This window comes from Lathamus discolor, chromosome Z (assembly GCF_037157495.1).
Source record: "Lathamus discolor isolate bLatDis1 chromosome Z, bLatDis1.hap1, whole genome shotgun sequence".
In the NCBI taxonomy this organism is placed as follows: Eukaryota; Metazoa; Chordata; class Aves; order Psittaciformes; family Psittacidae; genus Lathamus; species Lathamus discolor.
Genome location: NC_088909.1, coordinates 80,199,499 through 80,216,823, shown reverse-complemented (window position 1 = coordinate 80,216,823; position 17,325 = coordinate 80,199,499). Strand labels below are relative to the sequence as shown.

At 36.3% G+C, this 17,325-nt stretch overlaps 1 protein-coding gene across 1 annotated transcript in view; it reads right to left on the bottom strand.

Annotated features, from left to right (window-relative positions):
* PTPRD (protein tyrosine phosphatase receptor type D) overlaps positions 1 to 17,325 on the bottom strand; it is a 297,658-nt gene that overhangs the window by 220,699 nt on the left and 59,634 nt on the right. The window contains exon 3 of the mRNA XM_065661688.1: positions 12,894 to 13,035. Within this exon, the coding sequence (XP_065517760.1) occupies positions 12,894 to 13,035 (142 nt within the window). The remainder of the gene's footprint in view (positions 1 to 12,893; positions 13,036 to 17,325) is intronic.

Genomic DNA, 17,325 nt, shown 5'->3' with positions numbered 1-17,325 from the left:
TAAAAATTCAATTACAAATTTCTTGAACATAAAATCAAAAAGTGATCACTCCAGCATACCAGAAACTTCACACCATTCTAGATGTCTCTGAGTTTCACCACTACTGCCATCTAATGCTCAAAAGCTAGATGTAGTGACTGTATGTAAAAGTTCATAATGTGTACACCAGGTTTAATGTGTTCCTAATAGTATTGCCCTTTCTTTAATGAAACATGATCATTTCACTGTTTATTTTAAGCAGATGGTAAATCATTAGAGTATTTGAAATGATTGTGACAGATTAAGAAAATGGAACAAAAAGTCCTAATAACATTTACTGAAAAAGTCAAAAATTAATTCTACTAGAACTCACATGACTAATCTACAACTTTTAAATACTGTTCTGTTTCAAAATCAGAAAACCTCCATTTGACTACAGCAATGTTATCAGTACTCAAGATTCAACCATCATTCTTTTTAAACTTTCTAATTCCTGTTAACAAAGAAAAAAAATAGAAAAGTCCTACAAGATCAAAACCCATAAATCCCCTATTTTAATCATTAAAACAGTCCAATTATTTTTAAATTTAGGTTATGATTTCAAAGATATGCATTTGCATTTTCTGAACACCTGGAAATGACTATGCTGTTGGAAGACTGTTTCCCATCCCCTTCGCCTGCCATAAGCACGAGTAAATTAAACTTGGTTAGGGTAGAACTACCAAAAGCAGAATTTATTTATGGCCTCTTGTCTAATTTTTTTTTCCCTGCTCCCAATTCACCTAAAAAAAGATTAGACCAGTCTCCATGACTTATTTGAAAGCAGAATTAACATACATTTCAGGTTTCAGGGCCTAAAACTATCTACACTGCCAGCTGAAGATGAAAGCTAAACTGTCCTTAGTTCTGTTCAGCCTCCAGCTTTCCTCCTGTTCTTTCCTCTAATATGAAATTTGCAATAAATCTGTCCATGAGGTTCTCTGGCTTATATCCTTTCCAAAAATCCAGTCTCAAAACAACTTGTATCAAAGATTTATCATACCCTACTCTTTTTCTCAAGGAATAAAATCAATTTCTGTAAAAGAAGACATGACACTAATAATAACTATCTGAAACATCATCTTGTTTATTTGACTCACTCATTAGACAGAAACTTTCCACGATACATACCACATACACAATTTCCTATCTTTGAAGAACAGCCGAAGTATCAAATGTACATAAATTTAATTTTAAAAATTAATCCATTTTATAAAACTCTCCCTCATGAGTTATCAGCCAGCACTAAGGACAAAAGCTCAGCCTTAGGCTATTGAGCTCCAAAGAGCTAAGTTTCTAGAGTATCTTGCTGCAATCAAATGCTACATTCAGAATACACGAAAATTAGGCCACCATTTAAGAATATCTACTTACACTGTCCCTTGAGTCTATGTAACTCAGTAAACAACACATCCACCCGCACTTCACACCACCCCCATATATCTCACAGTAAAACCTATCCGCCATTGTTTTAGTAGTTAAGCTAAAAAAACCCACAACAAACCAACAAACAAACAAAAAATCCAACAACCAAACAAAAAAAACACAATGAAGAACAAAAAAAAAAAAAACAAACAAACCCAACAAAAGCCACTAACAAACAAAAAACTAACAAATATCCCCCCCCCCCCAATAAAAAAAACAACAATTTTTACTATCTGAGTAATTTCAGAAAGAGTAAGTGCCCCGTAACCATCAGAGGAACTACCAAAAACTTGTACTTAGGTTTCCAGATCTGAAAAAAAAATATAAATGGTACAGCCTGAGAGTTTCTTCTGCTCATTTTTTGTGCTTTTGACATCTTGCAACTAATGACCAAACTCAACATTTGACTGATTTGAAGTCCAGCTTTGAAGACCATTTTCTCACTGACTTCAACATGCTCTCAATTCCGTTTTCAGTCTGCTATATGAAACACGCCACAACAAAAAATGATTGCTTTTGGGCTTACTAATGGCTTTTCTGCACTTGGCTTCATCTTCTTGCCATAAATCAAATTCCAAGTGACAGTAGCTTTTTGCAAAAATATCCCTGGCAACTTTTCAGCCTCTCAATTCGCTTTCCTTGAAAGTCATTTGCTGCAGGTATAACGAAGAGGATTCCCCAGATAGTATTCTTCCTTATCTATACAGCCAAAACCCAATAAATCTCTGTGTGAACATTATGATAGAGGTTGTCTATACAGATTTGTTTATCTTAGGAGCTGGGCTGATAATGCCATTTAAGACAAGATGATATATTTTATGAAAATAAATTACAGGCTTAATGAAAACAGGGCAGTGCAACCGCTGAAACAATGGAATATATGGGAGCCAAGATGAGCTTTTGAGCTTGGTACTAAGCTAGAAGCACTGAATTTCAAACAGATAAATAGAAAATGTACTTTTTAACTGCCATTCATAGCAGCAATCATAAAAAAAATGACTTCTTTACAAGGATATTCACAGTAACCAAGAACAGCTCTTAGCCAAGTTAGATGGGATACGAAAATATGGCTAGACTATTTCAGGACAAATTTCTTTTTGAAAGGCAGAGAATGAGCACAGAGAAAATAATAAAAAACTTCACTGACTGAAATGCAAGAGAACTGTGAAGCTAAGATGTTTAGCATTCTCCTCTAAATGGTCTTTTTTAATTACGATGGAAGTAAAAAACTGTTACTATGGGCATTGTCCAAAAGCCTCTTAAACACTAACAGGCTTGAGGCATCAAACACCTCTCTAGGATTCCTGTTCCAGTACCTGACCACCCTTAGAAAATGCTTCCTAATATCCAGTCTGAACTTCCCCTGGTAAAGCTCTGAACCATTTTCATGGGTCCTATCACAGGATACTGGAGAGAAGAGAACAGCACCTCCACCTACAATCTGATGCCTCTGGAAGCTGTAGAGAGCAATGAGGTTGCCCCTCAAACTCCTTTTCTCCAAACTAGACAAAACCAGAGTCTTCAGCAGCTCCTCACAGGACATGCCTTCCAGCTCTTTCACAGCTTTGTTGCCCCCTTCTGGACACATTCAAAGACCTCACATCCTTTTGAAACGTGAAGGGGCCCAGAAGGCAGACACAATTCAAGGTGAGGCCTCACCAATGCTGGATACAGGGAAATAATCCCTTCCTTTGACCATCTGGTTATGCTGTGTTTGATGCACCCCAGGATGCAGTTTGGTGACTCTTACTGAGCCTGCTGTTGACCCTCAGCCCCAGATCCCTTTCTGCAGGGCTGCTTTCCAGCCAGTCCTCTCCCAGTTTAGACTTGTGTCCAGTTTTACTCCATTTACTTTGTTCTGTACAAATCCACATTTGGGTTTTATCCCATTAATCACAGCCCAATGCTCCAGTATGTCTAGATCCCTCCCCGAGGCCTCCTGTCTCTCAAGGGAGTCAACAGCCCTTCCCAGTTTGGTATCGTCAGCAAAAATGCTAAAGGTTCATTCAGCTCCTGCATCCAAATCATTAATGAATTTATTGAACAGAAGTGGCCCTAGAATTGCATCCTGAGAAACATCACGGACGAACAGTCCCCAGCCAGATGTAGCCCCATTCACTACAACACTTTGAGCCCTGGCCTTCAGCCAGTTCTTCATCCAGTGCACCATCAACCCGCTCATCCCACAGTTGAACAATGTGTCCAGAAGGATACCGTGGGGGGGAGTAAAATCCAGAAAATCTACAACCACCACTTTCCCTTCACCCAGTACTAACTAAGCAGGTGACCTTATCAGGAGGGATATCAAATCAGTTAAACAGAACTTTACCTTTGCGAACCCAAGCTGACTGTGCCTAATAACTGCATTGTTCTTTAAATGCCTTTCAATAGTACCAAGTATTATCTTCCCTATATTTTTCCCTGAAATTGAGGTTAGACTAACAGGTCTGCAGTTTCCTGGGTCTTCTCTACTGTTACTGCTGTAACTGTAATAACAGTAATTCAGAAAATAGCAATTTACATATGCACAGTTAAGGCAATACCTCCTCAATATGTCAATGCTATGAAAGACCACAGTGTCACAAGCTAAGATGCAGGTGCATTGATGGTCCTAATGAAGCACCTGGCTCTAATCAGGGCTTTCTGACTGTATTTGACTGAAAAGCTTATTGAAATGCTTCCACTTGAAAAATCACCTCATTATTATGTTTTGCTGTTGTCATATTAAGCATGCACTGACACAGTCCATTACTATCTAACATTTCACATCACAGTAGATTCTTTGTAGTAGTCTTGCAGTAAATCACGTTAATAGAATAATTTAAATCACAATGGACTTAAGTCACAATTTTGCACAATTTATCTATTTGCAAGTGGAGGTAAAGAAACTCCATTTGCTACTCAACTGGTGAGTGGTAACTTTATTAATGCATTTCTGCCACAGATAAATGAAACAGTAGTAAGACAGCTGCAGAACTCCACATCAGTTTGCAGCAAGCATTGAAATACCTGGAGCGATATATACTGTAACAGGATTTTATATCCTGCCTAAGTGTTAAGAGTATTCATAAAAGTTTCTCTCTCCCCACAGAGCCACTATAACCACAGCTCTTTCAACCTCCTACCACACTAATGGAATGAAGCCTCCTCTACTTTCTTGCATCAGTTAAAAGTAATAGCTTCAGAATTGTGTATTACTAGTCCCAATAATCAAAATATTTTTGGCTTTGACAAGATCCATTGAATTTCAGCTTCCTTTTAACGTCTGTATGTTCACCAAAAATAGTTTAAACATTTTGGTATATACTCTTTAGCTTTTGCTTCCTATGTGAAATCTCTGAAAACTTAACAATCACAGTAATTAATACTGTTTTATGTCTTATTGCTAGGCTAAGCAAGCTGAACTATTACATAAGCTTTCTTTATGTTCTAAATTACTGTTTTAGATATATGTGAAAAAGGTTTCTTACTAGGCTTAAGATTAGAACTTATTTTAAAATGGATTTAATTTTACTGTAACTTCAGTACCCTAGCGTCGAACATCCTACATATCAGAAAACATTTCTGTCATCCTAACAGTGCACTTGACATCTGCATATGCTGACAGTGTCAGGGGTTGAGCGTCTAATCATTGTATCATCTCCTCAAACAGATAACCTCTAGAGTTACTTTTTTTTAAATCAATATGAAATATTGACATGAAAAATTTCCCTAGAATTCTGCTGTCAGTTTTATTTTCATGTTGTGCAGTAATGTCAATTACATTGCTAATTAATATTTTAAAGGTTTGTTAAGTGAGTGGACATATGGATAGATAAAATGCATGAAGAATTGAAGCCACAGATTACAATAACATCATGAAACATGGCACTTTATTAAATTGCACTGGATTTCATTAAGGCATTGGCTTCAATTGGGAGAATGGGCCATTGGACAATGAAAGCTTGCATAAACTTAAACCCTAATATTGAACCAATAGGACTGTGCATAAGGCCAAGGGCCTTTAATGCATGAAAACCAACTAATTTCAGGGAAAAAACAACTGCATTCTAAAAACTCTAGGTGTAAGAAAAACTATTTTGTATTTATTTTTTTGCATCAATTAAAACTAGACAAATGACACACCATTTCAATAACTGAATAGTTTAATTGAAATTGAATTGCCTTACATCGAGGCAGAAACACAAACACATAACACTGCAAAATATCAAAATAACAGCACAGAAGTATAAAAAAAAATAAAAAAAATCTATCCTTATCCAGAACAGATAGCAGTTGTACACAGTTAATGCTCTGCCTTTTCTTGTAAAGATCATTTGTAACATCCTGTCTTTGTGCTGCTTATATCTGGGTCAGTCTTTAAGGAACAAGATCAAAATGGTAACCTATTGTATATAGCAGGCAATGGTTCTTTTAGAGTTAGGTAAGTTCACTTTAATTCTGTGCTTACATCACCAATACTGCTTCTGTGAGAAATATCCCTCCCACCCAACTAGTTCCTTTTCAATTGCTTTCATTGTTACTTCCTCACGGATTTCTGATGAATTGGGGATGATGGTCTAGAAAAAGGGACTTTATCATCATAGGCATCAATGAGTGGGGAAAAAAGTATAAAGCAAATGTGTTATAAAATTGATCTCCTTAGGAGGTCTTACTTTCCATTTTCCAATTGGCCAGCATATATTCACTCTTGTTATCAAAAATATGTATACTACTATATGCGGTCAGTAGATACTAAAATGGGAACACCCAAATAGGGGTCATGCTAAAATTAGTCATTAAGCTGTTGTCTGAAAGTATTTAACAGGTGTACATTCTTAGCCAAAATCATCCAGTGAAGAATTCTTTCAAGCTAAATAGAACTCATCTACTTTGGTCTGGTGTTTTTCAATTCCTCTTCTTAGATCACAACTGTCAGACATCTATTTCTGATCTAACACCAAGGGGTTTCTTTTCTTTCACAGATATATAAGAACAAATACGATACAGCCTAGCTAACTTACTGATTTCAAGCCAATGTTCATCTCTTAGGGCTATCCAAATATCAGACATTATTGTACTACTGCTAATATTTCAAAACTAAATTGATCCTATGCACATGTACAAATATTTGAAACTGAACTGGATAATTTTATATCATTGTATGTAAAGCAAAAAATATGGCTGTACGAAATTCAGCAATGCATAAAATTCAGTGAAGAATAGAAAGAAGAAAAAAATTCCTTAAGTAGACATAATGATAGCTGGCATTACTAGTTGGCAGCAGAAAAACTTTCTTAACGTATGTTCACTGAGCAAGTACAACTGAACAAGCAAGCATGTTAAAATATGTATCAGTCAACAAAGAGTTTAAAGAAACTTCATGAGTAAAAAAATTGTTTGTAGGGAATCAAGTCAGGACAGATTTCTCAAAAAAATCCAATGACTATGTATACCTTCTTAAGACATCTTAAAAGTTGCTATAAGTTGAGCAGACTGCTCCTGATTTTCCAAAGTAACTAATCTATTAAAGTCTTGACTACAGGAATTTACATTGCCAATGAAAGAAATTTAGGATTGTTGTTCCATTCACTTTTTCAAAGTGACTGCTCTCTTTTTGGAAGAAGCTTTCTACTGTGTACCTTTAAATTTATAATGACTGGGGCAGGGTTTTTTCAATGAAATTATGTGCAAGAAAGGGAAAATTTGCACTTTTAAAATGAAGAAAAAAAGTGTAAGCAAGATATAAACTGATGAGAAAAATGTATTTGATAAATCTAACATCTTGGGACATGATTGAAATATAAAAAAAAATTAAAATTTAGAAAACATCAGGTGAGGCACCTGCCAGAAACTTTTTACAATACTTACAGCAGTTATTCAATCATTTTCATATATTTAAAATGGTTACAAATGTAGCTTCTTAAAGAACTATACAAAACTCAACAATAGATAACTGTGTGTAAGATCAACTGTATAAACTGGAAGTTGAACTCAATACCCTGTATTCTATATTTACAGCAAAAGACCTTTGTATTTTTACCAATTGTTACAGAATATATAAGGTGCGGTATTTTCTAAATCATTAACATCTGTTACCACAGATATGCCTGCATAAAGAAACTCATGACACATTGTAACTTAGAAGTCAGCCATGGCGGGATTTCCCCTTAGAGAAGCCATGTTGGCTGTCACCAACCACCTCATTGTTTTTCACATGCCTGAGCATGCTTTCCAGGAGAATCTGCTCCAAGATTTTGCCAGGCACAGAGGTGAGACTGACTGGTCTGTAATTCCATGGGTCATCCATTTTCACCTTCTTGAAAATGGGGGTTATATTTCCCTTTTTCCAGTTGTCAGGAACTTCACCTGACAGCCGTGATTTTTCAAATATGATGGACAGTGGCTTAGCAACTTCATTCGCCAGCTCCTTCAGGACCCACGGATGGATTTCATCAGGTCCCATAAACTTGTGCACGTTCAGGTTCTTAAGATGATCTCAAACCTGACCCTCTCCTAAGTGGGCCTAAAGTCTTCATTCTCACAGACCCTGCATCTGCCTTCCAGGACTTGAGCAGTGTGGTCATAGCACATGCTGGTGAAGACTGAGGCAAAGAAGTCACTGAGAACCTCACCCTTCTCCAGGGCAGACAGAAACATGTTTTTCCGAAGTTCTCACATGGGTATTTTCTTGCTTTCCTTGTTACTATTCATTCCACTTCCTAAAGCCTGTTGAACAGGATCGGTGCCAACTTTCTACAAGCAGTCCCGTAGCAATAATTGCTGTGACTATACCACAAACAGTTAAGTCTGATAAACACTGGTGTACATTGTTTATACAGTGCCAGCTGGAAGATGACAGGTTTCTCTTACCATGCGGCTAGTACCCAGAATATGTAGTCCTTCCTTTCAATTGTCTAGAAATGAGAGACATTCCACAGCACATTTTCGACATTATAGCCGTGCCACCTCATTTGTCAAATTTCTATGCCCTCAAAGATAGTTGTTCCAGATGACATATTATTTCTAAACAGTTCTTTCTCCTTTCTTCTATTTGCATTGAATCTTTTGCTAGCAGCAGAAACCAAAAATGTAGCACCTTGAATCCATCATCTCTGGTTTTGTTTGTTTGTGTGGTTTTCAACAGTTTGAAAATGTTCAGCACTTCCAAGAGTCTAATAAAAATCATTTCTCTCAATTATCTCTACATCAACCTCTGTGTATCAATGGGCATGGAGACACTTTTATGTAAATATTTCACTTTTTATTTTATGCAGCAATGACTGCTTGACATTAAATCAATCAGTTTCTAAAAAGCATAAAAAGGAGTAACTGCCCTAGGCACTTCCCATAGAAATTTTATGTTAATTCTCCCATCCTTACACAGTGCTCATGCTACAAAGATGCTATATGTCTGTATTTCTATAACACACAGTATGGTCAACAGTAATAGTGAAAATAGTGGGCTGAGTAAACAGACAGCCCTCTGCTTAAGTGTCCTGTGTAGTCTCTCTCTTTCCTTCCCAGACAGCAAAGAAACAAAGAAAACTGCAGTGATAGTAGAATGTACTTAGATACTCTACTGTACTGGACCTTCTTCATCCTTGCTTAAAACCTGCAGTCTTCTGTGCTGCAGTCATACACCTTCTCAGGACGTAGTGGAAGCTAAGTTTCTTTCAATCCTTACAGTCTTGGCAGAACTGCATCAAAGAATAATAATAAAAATAATTTAAAAAATAAGAGAGCATGGAATTGATGCTTATCTGTCCACTAGAAGGAGGCACCTCATTTCCTCCTTCCAGAACAGTTTATATGCTTGCATATGATGCCAGAATCGTTGTTCTAGAGACATGAAAAATGCCTGTTATCTTCTACTTGCAAGACCAAAAAACTGTTAGGTGGATTTAATGAGAAATGGATGGACAATAAAAAGAAAGCAATTCCATCTCTGGTATCTGCAGACTTTGGGAAGATCCTGCACTTTACATTTTTTCATTGCCTATTGCACTATAATAATTTTGAATTGAACAATCAAAGCACTATTCCACTCGTATGGTTCTCAGCACAATTTTTTTTTTTTTTTTTTAAAAAGAGCTCCAAAATAAATAGCATTGATTCCACTTGCCTGGAAGGAGACTTGAAATTCAGCATTTACATGTAGGTGAATCTCTCCCGGAATGCAGCTGCCTCCTTTGTATACAGAAAATCAAAAGCAGTTTCTGTTTATCTCATTCAGTTTCGGTCAAACTATCATGAACACTCAGTCTAGGATGAAAAGTTTGGCCTGAAACTTTTCCTGACTTACTTTGGTAAAAAAAAAAAAAAAAAAAAAAAAAAAAAAAAAAGCCCAATACTTTGTCTGTACTAAGGCCTTGAAATGTTATCATTTAGAGCCGCCTTTTCTACTCTTTTTCCTTCTCACATGGTGAAGTTTCCATACACAGAAACTGAAGACTTCATTTATATTCACAGTTCTTAAGAGACTCAAGCACTACAGATTCGTCATAGCGTAAGAAAAAAACAAAAAAGGGTGAAACCTGCCATGTCTGAACTACCGCATACTGCCAAACCAAGAAGTTTGGCTCTAAAAATATGGATACTTTGGCAAAAATGCTGCTCTTTTGCACTGCACATATGATTTGCAGCAGTTAAACTGGACTTTGTGAAACAAACAAACATTAATATAGGTAGATACTTCAACTCCTGGGAATGTCCTGAACATCCATTAGTGTTGCAATACTTGTGGGCTGAATTGCAGGTAAACTCTGCCCTCCTCCCCAGGGTGCCCTCTTGCAAGAAGCACAAATGTCAAGTTAAGACTGTGATAGCACCATTATGAAAAGATTTGAAGAACATATGAAACTTATGTGTATCTCCCACAATCCACAGTTACACACATGCCCCAGGGATGCGTAAAGCTTAAGTGGACCACAGATCTGCCTCACTCCACTCTGTTTTGCATTTCATCATTAGGTCTGTTAATTCCTGTTCACATCTATCATATGTATTTATTCCTACAGCAGCTATGTGAGGCACAGAAGCATAACCAGATGGGAGTGTTTTCCACAAGTCTACTACTGCAGACTGTACAAGATGAAGATTTGTGTAAGTTCGTAAAGCAGAAACTTTAAATAGACCTACTTATCTTCCAGGCTAATGCCTTTTGAATTGAACTATCCTTGTCTTGGAAAGCAGTATAGCCAGACATTGTACTTACAGCACTTAAAAATTTTAACCCTACCAAAACTTCCGTACAACCCTGTTACTCTGCAGGTACCTTGCTTTCTCTGATGTTACCCTTGCAGTCCCAGTAAGTTCATGAGTCTTTATATGTTAACCAGTTTTAGCTTTAAAACCAGAAATCTATTCCTGGGGCCAAAGTATATTCCAGCAGTTGTAAAAGCCATACATATTATGGCTGGAAATATGTACAATATTTCATATTTCATATTTTTACTTAGACTATTACTTTTAATTAAAATAAATTAATTTGAATGTTTACTTTATAGCTAATAACATATATTTTTTTGTTCATCAGACATTTTCATATGCGTAGCATTATGCATGTTTTTTAAAACAGGATATGACCCTAAGTTTGTCTGAGGTAGCATTAAGTTATTTGAGTAAGAAATAGAAGCAGAATCAGATATGCCTTACATGAAATTGATTAAATAATCAAAACGGCAAACAAAGAAACATCACATTTTACACTCAGTTTTGACACTCAACTTATTCAACTGTTACAGCCCTTGGCAGAGAGATGAGGGCTGTTGCTTCTTCTCTACAAACCCCAAAATGAGAACTTTGGTTAGTTTGGAAAGGTATCTTGCAGAGCACATGCATGCACATTTCAAGACCAGAGAGTCTTGTGAACACATTTCAAGAAACTCTGAAGACGAAAGCTCTATTTTCACCTGAGTTTTCACATTGGTTTTTGCTCCCCCAACCTCCTCCCCTTTCCTCTACCCATCTTTCTTTAATTTAAGAAACTTTTAACACAGTGTGAAAGTATCATTTTATGTTCATTTTCAGCAATGTGGAAGCTGTGCATAAAAAAGTGCTTCTATCAGTTAATAAAGGGAAAACCTTATCTTAGAGAGTTAAGAACAGGTCCATAGTGTTGTTAAAACATGAACCTAACTATCAGTTTTCCCATTTTCGTTGGTGGCTGTGAAGAATTTTTAAAAGATAACAGAGGGAACAATCATGGCATTGGAGATAAGAACTTTAAATATTACAGCAGTTTGCTAACACCAGGCTAGATCTAAGAGAGAAATACATACCTTATTTGTTATATATGTACATACTGTTGTTAGCTCACTGCAACAGTAACACCAAGACTGTCTGTACTGATTAAAATAGCTACTGAAAGTATGGAAAAAAAAATATTTGTGGGTTGTTTTTTTTTGTTTGTTTGTTTTTAATAAAACCCCAACATTAGAGAAAAATAAAAGAATTCTCTTTGTCACCCTACATTTGTTGGGATAGAAGGAACAAAAAAATTACTTAAATCATACATTTTCCAGGTTTTTGTCTGAATTCCGTAAAGCTGTCTAATCATCTGCAATCCCTATAAATAGGCACCCAACAGTTAATGCTACAAAATCAAGTAACGCCATGTACTATCACAATACAAGACTAATCACCAGTTACAAAAGCAGAACTGAATCTGAAGAGTGTGATTTTTCATGAAGTGTCTCCAAAGACAGTTTCCATTCATCTCCAGGTGACAGAATGAAACATTCAGGTCGTTTGACTACTAGGATTTACTCCTCCAAGTACTATCTAGACAATAGACTTTGGCAGTACATTCATATCCTCACCCCTGAAGGATAGTTGAAAAAAAATTGACATTTTCCTTTCCAGTCTTCAAAAACTTCTTGCCGAAGTAAGAATACAATTCAGGTGATGTCTATTTGTAACAGAAGAAGCCTTCACCTTTTCTATGTGTGATACTGGGGGAGAGTGGGGGTGGGGGGAAAGGAGGGTAGGAAATCCTGTAGGAGAGCTTAACCTCCTCTAAAGAACATTTATGCAATTTTTGAAGGTCGCTGTTAATTGGGCAAATTTCTGTGTACATGCTGATCACACAAAGCTAAGCTACCCAGGGCAGCACTAAAATGTAAATCAAGTGCATTCATAAAGCATTGGGGTTTGATCAATAGTTGATACAATAAACTGTTTTTCACGTCAGTTCTGTTTCATTTATTTCTGACTTTCTTCCTTCATTTTCATCTGTTATACCCCGCATACTCACGTTACCGCATACTCACCTTTTCTGATCAAAAAATCAGAAACACGATATTCATATATATATGTGAAAAAGTCTGTATTTAACAACATCAGGACTATGATAATGTCCATTTAAAAAGAAAATGTATTTAACTTTCCTGGACAGGAACCTGTCCTTTAAAACAACATTGCACTTTCAGTATTACAAAGTGAATTAGTTATGTTTAGAAAGGACTTACCACGTAAAACAGTGAGTCTTGTGGACACACTAATTTCACCAACGCTGTTGGAAGCCACACATTCATAAATAGCTTCATCTCGTGGTGTGCGCAGTGGTTGTATTCTGAGAACTGATCCAGATCCATCATCAAATTCTATTACCTATAGAAGGAAACAAAAGCTGTCACAGATGTTGTTACAAATGCCTATCCCTCAGTTAATCTGTTCATGAACATCCCTGTTCATGTTCACACCTGCTGGTATTCATGTCTTCAAAGCCAGGTTCATTTTTCAAATACATGTACCAGGACAAATTCCACACAGATGGAAAAAGAAAAAAAAACAACCAACAAACCAACCCAAGAAACCACCTAACAAGAGCTGTAAGAAATTATTCTGTAACTTAATGCTCTTTTATCCTGAAGTTCACCAATAACCTCCTTCCATTCTCTTTGCTTAAGTACTCTACCTCCAAATGCCAGTTACATTCATTTTAACTGCTGTAGGCTATATTCCCACTCTACTCACAGAGTTCAGTTCACTTATTCATTTAGCTCCAAACTGAATAACAGTCATCAGCTTCTGAACAAGATAGTTTAGATAAGCATTTAACCCACATAACATAAAGAAAATGTATCCAACAATGTGCCAGATATATGTGATCAGTTAAGAGGCTAAATAATAAGGCTAAACTTTAAAATTGCAATATTTATGCAAGAAATACTGATTTTCGTATGAGAAATAATTAATTTAATGGCTTTTATATCCTTCCTGTTCTGCAGTCAGAATCACATCAGCTATTGCTGAGTACTGCAGCACTCCAGGCACTGGAAAAGCCTTCCTAATAATTCAGTACTATCTATCTACTTTAAATATATATATATGTATTTGACAATAATATAGATTAGTAGCACCATCAGGAAATGCACTTATAGAAATGACAGCCTTTTTTAATTTTTTTTTATATATTTAAAAAAAAAGAAATCTTATTTAGCCATAATCTATATATACATACCCACAAAAAAAATACATATATGCCTATTTGCACATGTGCTTGTGTATGTATGTCTAACTTATACACAAGTAACCTACTAGATCTTGTAAGAGAGAAATACAGTGGAGGGTTAGGAACTACGGTTGTATGTCCATTATCTTCCCATTTTCATTGTAGCAATTGCTCAGTTGCTTCTTAGAAATGGGAGAAGTCTAAGTGAGAATAAGATGAAACACTGGGTTTTTTTTTTCTGATAACACAGTCCACTAGCTGTATTATTTTTCCTTGTTAAGTAAAGCCATTATCCTAAACAAATGTAAACACCATAAAATCTCCATCTGATCTTAGCAAAAATGAAAGAATAGAGTTCTTGATAAACTGACATTAATGAGGGAAAGAAAAATTTCATAATTGTATAGCAGACAAATTAATGATTTGTAGATAAAAATGAAAGCATGGGTTCCAAATAATCACAATCGCTACACTTAAAAGTTAGTACTGGTTATGTTAAAATAGGAATACCAAATAAAATCTTAGTTGGATGGACAATAAAGAAACAATTGCAGAAGACTGGGTTGGGCAAATATTGCAGAGACTAAGTTTCAAGTATGGTGTGTCCAAAATATGTATCATAAAATGCATTTACTTTTCCTGTGATGAGTTATCCCCCTTCCTGCACATCAGAGTTAATTCCTCCCACTCCTCCATCCACTGAATGAGATTTTATTTTTCTTCTAAAGCGTGTATTTTTTAACAAAATCAGGCTCATACCACAGGGTAGAGTGGTGCAATTTTTTTAATATGCTTTTCTTCTTTCTCTGATTCTTGTAAAGTTCATCTGAGAAAGACTTCTACCAAAGTAGATTTTTCTAATTCACAATATTTGAATCGGTTTGAAGCAAGAGGAGAAAAAAAAATAATCTCTTTGTATTATGTTCATTCATACTTGCAATATAAATAAAAGATGAAAGAATAATAGTGAAGTGACACAAGGTCTTACTGTAGCCTTTAATTTCAGAAACAATCTATAGCTCTCACCACTATTCTCACTCATTTGTGAGAATTAGCCTGTGAGTAAGAACATTCCACATTTAATGATAATAATCTTCAAATGTATAAATGGGTTACTGTCAAAAGAGAGGGAATAAATTATTTGTTCCCCCACTGCTAGATAGCCAATTGCTATGTACTTCAAGTTCCAGCAAAAAAGTTCAGGTTCCACATAAGAAAAAAAAAACCCAAAACTCATGGCAAGGTTCAAGAAACACTGTAGGAGGCTGTCCAAGTTTATTAGGTAGAAGTGACATAAACCCCAGCATCCCTGGGAAAGCATATGGATTAGACGGCCACTGAAGGCCTTCTCATTTGTATTTACTGGGCTTCTGTGAAGATACATGGCCAAGTAAAACATTTTCATATCTTTTATTGCTAAGTAATCAAACTCAGAGAAATACACAAAATACTAACGTGAAAGAAGAGGAAAAGAAGCCCTCCTAATTAGTTCTCGTAGTGTTGCAGCTGACAGTCTTAGATGTTTCTTGTTTCCCAGATGTTCCATGTGCCCTTTCTATTGTTCTGCTCTTATTCAGAGGTTCTACAGCATGAATTAATGACCTTAGTTTGGACAGGAAGGAAAGCTGCTTGAAATATTGATGTACTCTACACACTTTATTATAACTACTCTGCTCAGTGTTTATAATAAAAGTCATAAAATAGTGGGCAAGTGTTTTCTATTTCTTTGAATTACATTCCATCCAACCTGGCTATACAGCTTGTTACACAGTTCACTAAAGGCATTTTTAAAACATTTTCAATTATTTTTTAGGGTTCCATTCCAACATTTTTCCATGGAAATAAAACTGTTTTATTTTTTGCTTATTCTCCCTAAAACCAGTTACATAAGTACATAGAACACAATATATGAAGCAATTAAACCATGATACATTGCAAAATAAACCTGACCCAACACAGTAAATATGTACATGCTTGATCCTTCACTGTTTAGAACTCAACCTGAGTGAAAACTTTGCGTCCAGGAGGGGATAAATTGTGTAGTGGTTCTGATAAAATTTCTATGCTAATTCCTCTACCAAATTACAGCTCTGTGCATGCTCTGCAAAGTGAAAACAGTTCATGGCACTAGGAGATCCCATTAAAATTCATACTTTTATTTCTTACATTATAATAAATATACAGGAAAAGACTTATATTGGTTAATGAACAAATTCCAACACCTTTAAATATTTTTTGAACAAAAATAGACTGACAGAAATTTAGTTCATGCAAGCACTGCAATTATTTTCTGCTGATGTAAATCTAAACTGAAAGCCAGGGCAAGCAATTTTCTCAAATACCAGTAAAAACACAGAATACATCTTAGATCATTTGCTCCTAAATGCATGTCACAACTGTTTTATATACAGATTAGTGATCTTCCAAACAGTTGTTTTCTTAATGCAGAATTCTGTTATTTAACATTGAAACAGGGAAACTTATATACTTGGTGGTGTTGGTTGATGAGAAACTGAACATGAGCCGGCTTCAGTGTACGCTTGCAGGCCAGAAAACCAACCATATCCTGGGCTGCATCAAAAGGAGCGTGACCAGCAGGTTGAAGGAGGTGATCCTGCCCCTCTGCTCTGCTCTTGTGAGACCTCACCTGGAGTATTGTGTGCAGTTCCGGTGTCCTCAACATAAAAAGGACATGGAACTGTTAGAACAGGTCAATAGGAGGGCCACGAGGATGATCAGGGGACTGGAGCACCTCCCATATGAAGATAAGCTGAGAAAGTTGGGGCTGATCATCCTGGAGAAGAGAAGGCTGTGTGGAGACCTCCTAGCAGCCTTCCAGTATCTGAAGGGTGCCTACAAGGATGCTGGGGAGGGACTCTTTGTCAGGGACTGTAGTGACAGGACAAGGGATAATGGGTTAAAACTTAAACAGAAGTTTAGGTTAGATATAAGGAAGGAAGATGTTCTTTACTGTAAGGGTGGTGAGGCACTGGAATGGGTTGCCCAGGGAAGTTGTGAATGTTCCATCCCTGGTGGTGTTCAAGGCCAGGTTGGACAGAGCCTTCAGTGGCATGCGTCAGTGTGAGATGTCCCTGCCTGTGGCAGCAGATTTGGAACTAGATGATCTTAAGGTCCTTTCCAACCCTAACTATTCTATGATTCTACGATTCTATGATATACACTTAGTGCCAGCTTTGGTATCCATTCTACAAGCCTTCTCCCATTTTCTGAGATTTTTCTTTACATTAAAATTAATCCATTCCTGCCACTAAAAGTACAAATAGTATTTGTTGTCTTATTTCCCTCAAGTTATGAGTACCCTTTGAACAGATTACCACCATTAATTGAAGGCTGTGGAGAGAAACAGTTTCCTCTAAAGATTTTTCCTAGGTTATTATTAAGGAAAGAATCAAATGCAAACACGTTTTACAGTTCCTTTTCAGCAG